The sequence below is a fragment of the Suncus etruscus genome, chromosome 4, assembly GCF_024139225.1.
Source record: "Suncus etruscus isolate mSunEtr1 chromosome 4, mSunEtr1.pri.cur, whole genome shotgun sequence".
NCBI lineage: Eukaryota > Metazoa > Chordata > Mammalia > Eulipotyphla > Soricidae > Suncus > Suncus etruscus.
Genome location: NC_064851.1, coordinates 57,427,505 through 57,439,810, shown reverse-complemented (window position 1 = coordinate 57,439,810; position 12,306 = coordinate 57,427,505). Strand labels below are relative to the sequence as shown.

At 34.6% G+C, this 12,306-nt stretch overlaps 1 protein-coding gene across 1 annotated transcript in view; it reads right to left on the bottom strand.

Moving 5' to 3' along the window:
- Window positions 1-12,306, bottom strand: part of PHIP (pleckstrin homology domain interacting protein) — a 161,006-nt gene that overhangs the window by 104,981 nt on the left and 43,719 nt on the right. Inside the window, exons 8-13 of the mRNA XM_049772308.1 lie at window positions 10,286-10,507; window positions 9,950-10,050; window positions 3,034-3,104; window positions 1,498-1,598; window positions 1,371-1,411; window positions 452-550 (exon numbers count right to left, since the gene is read on the bottom strand). Of these exons, the coding sequence (XP_049628265.1) occupies window positions 452-550; window positions 1,371-1,411; window positions 1,498-1,598; window positions 3,034-3,104; window positions 9,950-10,050; window positions 10,286-10,507 (635 nt within the window). The remainder of the gene's footprint in view (window positions 1-451; window positions 551-1,370; window positions 1,412-1,497; window positions 1,599-3,033; window positions 3,105-9,949; window positions 10,051-10,285; window positions 10,508-12,306) is intronic.

The window sequence follows — 12,306 nt, the reverse complement described above, 5'->3', positions numbered from 1 at the left end:
TCAATCTTTTACTGTTGCTCTTATGCTCTGATCACTGATTTGCTTTACCAGTTATAAAGAATATGTATCCAAAGCAAAACAAGTTAAAATATAGAATTTTTCTTGGCTGAAAAAAACCACAGACTACACCAATCAATTTACTACGATACATAAAATATTCTACTTTCTGGAAAAATTAGTAAAATTGCCACGAAATATTTTTATGTTATCATCCCCTTAGCAAAACTAAAAAAAAAAAAAAAAGTACAGTTTAGGGGCTGGAAAGATAGAACAAGGGCTACATTCAGTTTGATACCTGCTCCATAGAAACATGAGTAATCCTTAAGCACCGAATAAGCAATAAGCTCTAAGCACAGCTAGGTATGGCTCAATAAACCACACAGCTGAACCAAAAGCATATTTTAAATATCCTCTACTTATTTAATATTTCAAGCTTGATCTCTTATCTTACCCTGCTGGACGGGTAGCCATATCCAACAAAATGCTCTTCCATTCTCTTCGTTTAAAATGCCAAATACGTGCAGTTCCATCACGACTTCCACTTACAAACCTGCATTAAAGAGTTCAACCACCCACCCCAATAAAAATCATACTTTACTAAAATATATTTTCCTAAATTTTTTTAAATAATTAAACTATAAGTACTAATCTTTTGTTTACACATTATAATGGAGATTACTCTCTAAGAAATATTTATATCCATTAATGGATTTCTAAAACAGAAATGGTATTCTAATGTAAAAAGCTGGTTCTCAAAACCGTTTAAGTGGACACTGATTTAGGCCCATTTATAATCATAAGCAAATCAATACATTCTAACTAAAAAATATGTATTTGATAGACTTGATTTCAAAATCCTTAGAAATACAGATTTTATTAAAAAGTAAAACTTGGAGGGATTTGGTTCTGGATAATAAAGAAAGCAAAAAAAAAAAAAAAAAGTAAAACTTGGAAAACTTTAGCTGCCTTTCAGTTAATCAACAATAAAAGGCCTTTCTCTAAAAGTACATTGTGATACATTTAATATGTCTACTTGGAAGTTTCCTTGCACTAAGTAATGTATTGTATATATGTAAAAGTAGTTATCATTAAATTATCTTACTTATGCTGGGTGGGATCTGGATTATGCCTTTCAGAGCTTTAACGGGGTCTGTGCTCATATAAGTTCATATTATTAAATGATCAAATAAATTTATTTTATTAAAAAATAAAGTCGTATCTTCCTGTATATGTCAAGATTATTATTCTGTATAACATCACATTCTTAATTTTGATGATAAATTTAAATACTATTCTAACTAAAACCTTACTTCCAGAATAAGTTTTTTGAATTAAAAACTAGAATTCAATTTTGTAAGACAATATTTTACCTGTTACTAGTGTTGGAAAACTGGATACTGTCAACCTTGTCCTACAAAAAGATAAAAAGCAGAAATCTGAATATATAAACTGTTAGAATTAAAGTATACTCCTCTCATTCTTTTCACTAATACTTACAGTATGGCATTCCAATTCTGATATTTTTTCTGGTTGGCCTGCTCCAAAAAAATAAACTCTAATAATATGATCTGTGCTTCCTGTGGCCAGAAACATTCCACCTGAGGAAAAACAATAAACATAACATATAATTTCTAAATAGATAAAAAAAAATTAGGTGATAAAAATTCAAGCCACAATGGATAAAATGTTATAAATAATATGATATAGTGACTATTTTACTCCAATACTATTTATCCCAAGTATATCTACTCACCTAACCTAAATTTATTAAAAAAAAGTTTGAAATAATTTGAATTTTTCAAGAGAAACAATGCTTTCCTTCACAAATACTTTATAGAATGCTCATATAATTTTCTCATAATGAATTAAAATTCCTGGAAATTGAGACTTTGAACTGCTAATATCCCTCTCCTGTTGTATTTCCCATTAGTTAAGATTCTGTCAGACTTTTAGGATATAACTAGCCTAAGTAATTAGCCTAAGTAAATTGTTTATACAAACTGCAATCAAAGGGGCATGTTCTTGGATTCCTAAATTACATCTAGACTTTCATACACTTTGTATTAGTTTCTCTTGTATATAGTTGACTCTCAATTAGTAAATCAATACTCCCCATAAAGCATTTAATACAGCGCTGTGCATTCAAAATGTTTAGTGCACAAGTAGTTCTATCTGTGTCAAGTCTAGAAATAAAATGGTATTGCCTGCAGTTGGAAGAATAACAAAATTAGAAATTAAGAATGTTGAATATTAATATGAAAAAATAGATTAATGTCATCAGCGACAATAGTTAATCTCAGGTAGATACTACTTCTGGTCATAATTAAGAAATGAAAAGACAGTAAAAATAAAATAAGGCAAAAACTGGTACTAGAAGAATTAATCTATGTTCTCAATTTACTTGTAGTATTCTCTAGATCATTATTAGTTTTAAAAACTCAACATCGAATATTGATGTATAACCTTAAAACATAATTTGATATTTGCAATGCTATATACACACTTTATGAGAAAATAAAATAACATTTTGAAATAAGATAATAAATATGTATGAAATAAATTTTACTTTATATTTAGCTATGACAAACTACCATATCCATGAAAATACAAAACAGATTTAAAATACTATTATTCCAAAGGGGCAACTATTCCAAGATTATTTAGTAGTATATTTTTAAACTATTTCTCTTACTAGAACATACTGTCATTAATTCTGATCCCTCCCTCTTGCTTTTTTGGGGCATACCTTGTAGTGCTCTGGGACTAGATAGGATATTGGGGATTGAATCCAGGTCTGCTGCACATAAGGCAAGGACCTCACCTGCTGTATTATCAATCCGTCTGCCTAAATTGTCATTCATTTGAGTATATAAATAAAACTTTAGTGAAGTTCAAATGTTTCTACATCAATTTATGATCATTCCCTAGGTTTATACAAAACTATAATTAATATCACACAATAATATTTTAAATTTTTTTATTTGTTTTCTAATGTTCAATAAGGAAATGGAAGACTAAGAAGAAAAGTCTTACCAGCACTAAATGAAGAACAGATCATTTGAACTCCAGGTCGAGGACGCTCTGTAAATTTTGTAGGTCTTGAACTGTAATACAAATAAATGAATAAAAATGAACAAAAGAATGCACTAAAGGAAATAGAAGAAAAAAATTAAATAAAAAGCAATACATGGCTTTCTTCCTAAAAAAGCTAATATGATATGTGGTATAATTAGCAGATCTTGTAGAGACTCTAAGTACATATTTCATAGCCTCTGAATATAACATCTACAGGAAACTGTAAATACATAATCCCAGTGTTATTATACTAACCATGTCTACAGTTAACACATTTAACTATATATTTTTTTTTACATTTTTTTTTGGGGGGGCCACATCCATTTGATGCTCAGGGGTTACTCCTGGCTACGCACTCAGAAATTGCCCCTGGCTTGAGGGGACCATACGGGAAGCCGGGGATCAATCGAACTGTGGTCTATTCCTTGGCTAGCGCTTGCAAGGCAGACACCTTACCTCTAGCGCCACCTCGCCGGCCCCACATTTAACCAGATTAAACAGGCTTTCCATGCTCAAATAGCAGGGCACAAATACATAACGAAAGTTAGTTTATACCAGTTCGAACTAAACTTTTTCATTGGTGTCATAAATCTCCTTCTGTATGCCTAATATGAGAAAATAGAAGTTTCCAAAACTACAAAATGAAATTGACACTGGAATCTTATTTTAACTATCAAGTTCATCCAAAATAGTGGGTCACAGAATTACAGGTTATAATTATAAGTGGCAATGCCTTCCACTAATATTACTGACATAAAATGTTTAATATTACATGGCCCACAAATAAAATTTGATCTTATTTTATAAGATAACAATATCCATAATTATATAATTACCAGTTATATACCAACCACTATATTTAAAGCCTATTCTTTTATTTATTTATTTATTTATTTATTTATTTATTTATTTATTTATTCATTCATTGGTTTTGGGCCACATCAGTGATGCTCAGGGGTTACCCTGCCTATGTGCTCAGAAATTGCTTGGGGGACTATATGTGATGCTGGGGATCAAACGAAGGACCATCCTGGATTGGCTGCATGCAAGGCAAACACCCTACCGCTGTGCTATCGCTCCAGCCCCAAAGCCTATTCTTTAGCATATATTTTGAACTATTTTTTCTCACAGTGAAAACATTTCCAGAAATAATGAAGAGCTTAATACATCATTTTAATAAGCCATAGCAATAACTTCAATCTTATAATCATTTATAGGAATAAAAAGTATGAGCTACTTCTGACCAGGTTTGTATTCTAAGCAATAAGGATATTTTTGGGTAGATAGATAGTCCAGTTAAAATCACTTGCCTTAAAAACAAGTGACCCAGGTTAAATTTCTGGCACCACATATGGTTGGTTCCTGTGTATTGCCAGAAGCACTCCCAGAATACAACGAGGAAGGAGTCCCTACATTGCTGGGTGTTGCTCCTCACCACCACAAAAAAATTATCGTCTTACTGACACAAAGCCCAATAGTCACTAAAAGCTAAAAAAAATTATAAGTATAGTGGCCGGAGCAGTGGCACAGTGGTAGGGCATTTGTGCACGGCTAACCTAGGACAGACCGAGGTTCGATCCCCTAGTGTCCCATATGGTCCCCCAAGCCAGGAGCAATTTCTGAGCGCACAGCCAGGAGTAAACCCCTGAGTATCACCGTGTGTGGGCCAAAAACAAACAAAAAAATTATAAGTGTAAATAAATTTGTAAAAATTGACACAACTGTTTTCTTAATATTGTTATAGTATAAAGTGATAGTTTAGGAACACAAGAAAGTTGCTTAAAAATTTCTTTTATTTTTCTGAAGTAAAACAAGATCATTTTGATTGAAATTTAGAAAGATGTGAGACAGAGAACAAGGGAAAACACAGGGAAGAACACAAGGAGAACACAGGCTTCTGCTAAGAAATAAGCAGAGTCATAGAATTAAGAATGGGAAAGAAGTATTCAAGGGCAAGCCCAGGCTTGAAAAACAAGTTGCTTAAAAATTCTTAAAACTTAACACCAGAAAAAAAAGATCTAAATGATTTAGCCCCATGGCCTTCTACCAACCCTTTCTTTCACCTTTAACTGAAGTCTGTCAGTTAACAGAATTCCCTTACCTGTGTGAACTGCTATCTCAGGCAGTTTGACCAAGATTATATAAGGTCAGGAAGGAAAGTTCTATGGGAGCCTATCTGCTGGACTGAAAGGGCTGAAAGGGCCTGCAGGCCTGGAATCCAGGGGGCTCAGAGGCCTCAAAAGAGAGAAAAAGCTGGTGAGTGTAGAAAGAGAAAAGAGGGAAGAAACCTTTTAATGACATATAGTTGCAATTGGGAGAGAGAAGAGACTTTAATGGCATAAAATAGGAGAGGAAGGAGAAAGAGAAATTTCATTTTTAATGGCTTTGCTTACAAATTTTACTAAGGGTTTACTTGATGAAAATGATGAACTGGAGAGAAATTAGTTAGAAATTCAGCAAGAATAAAGGGTACCTATTCCTGTTCTGCCACGTATGAAAATTTGACAGGAACTAAGGCCACCGAAGTCTGTTCTGCCCCCACTATTATGAAACTATGTAAAGCATCCTCTTCAGGCAGTTCAGCTGCATATGCATGCACCTTAGTATAGGAACTATAATTTATTTCTCTCTCTTCTTAACCCAATATAAACTCAATTTTTGTCCTCCTATTGGTAGGTAACAAAAAAGTAGAAACTATGATAACCCCACTATGTCCCTTGTCAGCAGAAACAAGACAGATGATTTTGTTGCCCCAGTACCTGAAAGATCAATTTTCACTTCTTGAAGGAAAGTAAATATAGGCTTAGCTTTTTTGTGTGTGAACGTTTTAGTAGTTTAATATTCTAGAAGATTATTATATTGCTATTTATGTTGTCCCCAAGCAAACTTTTTTTCTTGCCCCCCCCCCCATATTTCCCTTCCCCTCTTGGCCCTGGATCTTTCAGATTCACACGATAGGAATAAGTGAAATGCTACTTGAAACCACCATGGCTCAAGGAACGATCTTTTGGCCTGCAGAAGACCACCATCTCCCTGCCTGCTTCCCACAACATCATCAGCTGAGACAACACAGACAGAACTTACCTAGAACTTGATTGGCAAACATATTACTTGAAGATATTACACTGCCTATATCAATGTACAATTCCTTGGAAGACAATACTGTATTACTCCTACCCTATTCAAGGATCTTCTTAAAAAAAAAAACAAAACAGAAAAGGGGTAATTATAGAGATTCAGCCCATGGCCCTCTGCCATAGCCTCTCTTTCCACTTAACTGAAAAGTCTGTCATAACAGACTTCTCCTAACTGTGAACTTCTACCTCAGGCATTTGGAACCAAGGTTATATATATATATATATATATATATATATATATATATATATATATATATATATATATATATATATATATATATATATATATATAAAGGGCTTGGGATTTTTTCTAAGGGAGAGCCTCTCTGTTGACCTGAAGAGGTCTGCTGGCCTGGGGGGGGTGGGCAGTTGGGGACATGCGCCTAACTGGTTGGCCAGCTTACCTGCCAGACTGATATTGCAGCGAATCAAGTCCGGAGAGAACCTGCCTCCTGCTCACCAGACTGACTGACTGCTTAGCCATATTCCTGTACAAGGTTGCATTGTGTTTCACTTGCTCTCTCTGGCTTTCTGTGTGTGTCTCTCCCCCACTCTCTCTCTCTGAAGGTCTGTATACTCATTAAATGTTGGATAACCCTCCCTCTGACCCTTACATCCTAGTGTTCTTGGTCTCAGAAGCTTTCACTGAGGGACTGCTTAGGGGTGGATTTGGCCCCCAATATACAACAATTAAAAAAAAAATACTGGGGGCCGGAGAGATAGCATGGAGAGAAGGCGTTTTCCTTGCATGCAGAAGGACACAAGTTCAAATCCCGGCATCCCATATGGTCCCCCGAGCCTGCCAGGAGCAATTTCTGAGCATAGAGACAGGAATAACCCCTGAGCACTGCCGGGTCTGGTCCAAAAAACAAACAAACAAACAAAAAATCCAAAAAACCCCACTGGTTTTGAACTACATTAGGTGGTGCTCAGGACTTATTCCTGGTTCAGCATTTAGGAATCAATCAAAACGGCACAGACATATTAGGTTCTAGGGATAAAAATAGGTCAGCTGCATTCAAAGCAACTGGTATGCAACTGTACTATATCTCTTGCAATTTAAGTATATTTGAATTATAATATTCACTATAAATGTTACACTATTTAAATATCTTATAGATCACAGATTTACAGTTTGGTTCACTTTTTAACACAATCACTATGTATCAAGCAACCATTTAATTTAAGTTCATAATCAAAATTTGAAAATCATACACTGACACATTAAACAGGCTGTTATTTCTGAAAGTATATAAAAGTATAAAAATACACACATACACACACACACACACACACACACACACACACACACACACATTATGTTTTGGAGCCATATCTGGCAGGCTTGCAGTGCCACATGAGTTGCTGGGGATCAAACTGGGGTTGGCTTAGTTAGTGCAAGGCAAACACCCAACCTGCTGTATTATATTGCTCCAGTCCCCAAGAGTGTAATTAAGTTATAATGCTTATGAGGAAATAATATTAAGACTATTATAAGACACAGTTTTGGGCTCAGACTGAGTTCAATTCCCAGAGGTGTCATTTAACAGGGTCATGAGTTAAGGCCAAGTTCATTTGGGTTTTTATAAGGCTATTAGTTACTGACTGAATTGACTGTTTTAATTAATACATTAATAGATTGATTGTTGAAGTAATTCTCCCCAAGAATATAAAAAAGAAATACAGTTCAAAACAGTTTTGCCTTGGCTTAAAGTTTACATAAAAATAATTTAACAATATTTTTAGCTATTCTCAAAAAAGTGCAAAGGAAAAAGAAGATACAGAAAGGTATATACTGAAATAAAAAACTATTCTCATTTTTTATCTGCTTCTTGCATTAAAATGTTTAAATAATGGCCCATGTAGAAAAATAATCAAAGTGTGGAAGAGCCTAGTGAAATAAAATGCAATAAATAAAATCATTTAAAAAATGTAAGTAGTATTATATAGTAAGTATAGGGGTAATTCTATATAATGGTTTTTAAAAAATCATTAATATGCATAACTCACTAACCTTGCTAATGAGTTTAATTTTTTTTGTTTTTTTTTTGTTGTTGTTGTTGTTTTGTTTTTTTTTTTTTTGGGTCACATCCAACAGCGCTCAGGGGTTCCTCCTGGCTCCACACTCAGAAAATCGCTCCTGGCAGGCTCGGGGAACCGACCATATGTGATGCCGGGATTCGAACCAATGACCTTCTGCATGAAAGGCAAACATCTGACCTCCATGCTATCTCTCCGGCCCCGAGTTTAATTTTTGAAACAATTTTAATTCAATATAAAAATTGTTAATTATTCACCTTTCTTCAAAAAACAAGATAGGAAAAAGTATTCTTTTTTTTTTTTTGGTTTTTTGGGTCACACCCGGCAGCACTCAAGGATTCCTCCTGGCTCTACGCTCAGAAATCACTCCTGGCAGGCTCGAGGGACCATATGGAATGCCAGGATACGAACCACCATCCTTCTGCATGCAAGGCAAATGCCTTTCTTCCACATGCTATCTCTCTGGCCCCAGCAAAAAGTATTTTAATCAGAGCAATGAGTATCAGATACTCATACTCAGTAGCAAAATGTTTTCATTTTTATCTTTAATATTTTAAATATTCAGAAAGTAAAAGGGCCCGGGATGTGGTTCATGATGAGGAGAATGTTTTACAAGCATAAGACATGGTTTCTGTCCTCAGTAAAACAAATAAAAATCAGAATACAACTAAAGTGAAATCAATTTGTTTCCTCCAAAGAACTATGTTTTTAATTAAAACCTTTTTCAGGGCCCGGAGAGATAGCTCAGCGGCGTTTGCCTTGCAAGCAGCCGATCCAGGACCAAAGGTGGTTGGTTCGAATCCCGGTGTCCCATATGGTCCCCCATGCCTGCCAGGAGCTATTTCTGAGCAGACAGCCAGGAGTAACCCCTGAGCACTGCCGGGTGTGACCCAAAAACAAAACAAACAAACAAACAAACAAACAAACAAAAAAACAAAAAACAACTTTTTCAATAGTTTTACAAACCACTTAACTTCAATCAAGTTTTAATTTACTGATTTCTCATAATCTCCTTTATATACTTACATGTAAATATTATATATTAATGTTATATATATTAATATATTATATATGGCTTTATATATAAAGTAAATAAGCATTCCTTGCACTAGATATAATTACCTCAGTATTGCTATTTCAAAATAACGATATAATTATTCTCTTAAACATTCAACTTGAGTTGAAATGACAGACTAGTTTTAAAACATACTCTCTAAATTATAATCTAAGAGTACAGAGATGGCAATGTCAATACTAAATTATTGGATATTCTTAACTTTTCAGTCATAAACAGTCTACAGGTTTAGTAAAGAATTTCCTCTCTTCTCCACTATAACCACCTGAGTGGTGAATACTGCAGACAGTATAGAAATGGTCTAATTCTGTTCTTACCATTTTTTTTTGAAAACCATTATAAGATTTTAACTTTCCTGTGCAGTTTTAACCAAAAGCTAATACACGCTAGCCAGTTAATTGTGATAAACCAAGGAATTAATTTTGGTGAAAGCACAAATAGAAAAAACTAATATGGGTCATAAATGAAGCATAGTTACCCAGATGTAGTTTAGCAAAAGTCTAGTGGTTTTATTTTCCTGTTTCCTTAGATCAACTACATAACCTAAATTCTGTAGATTTAAAACAAAAATAATTACAATTTTAAACAATAATTAAATTTATTCTCTAAAAGAGAAACTGACTTTATTTTAAGAGTTCCAGCATCCCATAGCCAAAAACAAATAGTGCCATCTGCTCCAGTAGAGGATAAGTATCTCTTTGATCCACTGCACAACGGTGAGAACTGAAAAAAAAAAAAAAATTATCTTAAAAGGTGAATGACAACCCAAATAATAAAATAATTTTGACCACATGAATAAGTTATTAACATTAGTCATATGAATAGTAATTAAAGCAAACAATGTACAATGACTTTTAAGACTACATTGTTAAAAGTCCCTATCAATATAAAGAAAATAGTCCTTACAAAATAAATTATCAAAGCAATTTCTTAAAGATAAAAAGATGAAAATAATTACCTGAAGTGAAGTTATAGATGCACTATGGCCCTGAAGAACAGCCAAAGGTGCACATGTTCGAAGACACCAGACTCTGATCATTTTATCACAGCTTCCAGCTGCTATCATGGTATTCTCATAGTTCACTGCCATGTCTGATATTTCAGCAGCATGTCCTCTTAAAGTAGCTAATAATCTCCCATCATCTGTTGCCCAGATTTTTACAAGACAGTCATCAGAACCCTTAAAATGAAAATGTACATTAAAATGAACTAAAAAGGTGCTAATTCAAATTCTTAACACAAAGAAATCTCATCTGTTATCCCATTTTTAAATACATATATGTATGTATTTCACTCTTGTGTGAACCACACCAGTTATACTCAGGTCAAGTGGTACTTAGATGGAGGGAAACAAGCATTAAGGCCACAATGGGCCATGAATTCAAGATGCTTTATCACTGAAACCGTGCGCCTCGTCATAAACAAATACATTTTTAAGTATCTATCTACTTGAGTATAAGCCGAGTTTTTCGGCACAAAATTTGTGCCAGAAAAACCCGAACTGGTTTATACTAGGGTCATAAAGGTTATTTGATTTGGTGTGCATGCACAGAATCAAATGCATGTAGTCTCCAGTTGTCTCCTGCCGTCTGCTGGAGGGTGTAGTGCTTCAGCTCATTCCACAAGTCGCAGAGGAGCTGAAGAGCTAGGCGGCTGAACTGAACTGTATGCCACTAAACTATTTAACACACAATATCCCGCACTTTGTATCATCACAGCAGTGATGATATCTGCGAACTCAGTTATAATGACAATGTCTATGTTGATATCCTCACATCAGATACAGCTGAAACTCTGTTTGGACATACAGATGAGAAGGAAGAGGAATCCAGTTTTGAAGGATTTTAACCTTTGTGATTTAGCTTGATTACCTGTTAAGCTAGTTTTCTGAAGTTTAAAGTTTTAAAGTTAATGTTGCTAGTTTACAGTTTTTCTCTAACAATAAATATTGAAAAACACTTAACTTATTGATTCCTCAATTATTGTAATTGTTATGGGTATGTATTTTTATTTTTGAAATTTACCAGTGATTGCTACATTTTCCACCTCAGCTTATACTTGAGTCACTAAGTTTTACTAGATTTTAGGGTAAAATTGGAGGAGGGGTTGTCAGCTTATACTCGAGTATATACAGTAATAAATACTCGAGTATTTGAAAAAATAATTCCTGACATTAATTTATTCATGCATATAAATATGAATGTGGGGAAAAGATAGTACAGGAATTAATGGGCATGATAACTCCAGTCTGATCTCTGACAATACACTATCCTTCAGAGCATTACCAGGGGCAACTAAAGGCACTAACCAATGCTAGTTGTAGCTCTTGGAAATTCAAAGCACTGTCAAGGTAACCCAGGTAAATCTTGGCCCTTCAGGGCCATTGTAGCACTGTACTACTGTTCCTCACAATGAATAGCTGTCCCTAAAAAATCTTTAGGAGTTGCCCCTCCAGGGGGGGCAGCAAATATAATCGTACTTGCTATCAAACAGATTACCTTCTATTTGAAATCTTACAAATTTGTAAAATTTTTAAGTTACAAAACTTTTATTGCAAAAAAAATATAATGTCCAATGACTAAAGCTGTCTCTTTTGTTACATAAAAATTGAAGTTAAGGGCAGTAGCCATGTTCGCACTGGGCAAGCTAAGAAAAACCAAACCCTGAAAAATCATGGGCATGTGCAGATAGCTGGCTACCTCAGGGGAAGAGATCTCAGGAGCCTCTGCCATGCTGAAACCAAACCTGTGCATCTATCACCCAAAATCAGTGTTTTGTCAATGGCCATGTCTCATCACCCCTATACAATTCTCTTTGGGGACACATTTCTGACCAAACTTCAGATATGCTGGTAGTTGGTATTGTTATTACTAGAGCTTTTTGGAACAAGTACGGGCACCCTCCCATACATCCCACACTTCCTTCTTCCAAGAGGCCTGGCAGCTGAAAAAACACTCCTGAAAGCTGCATTATCAGTAA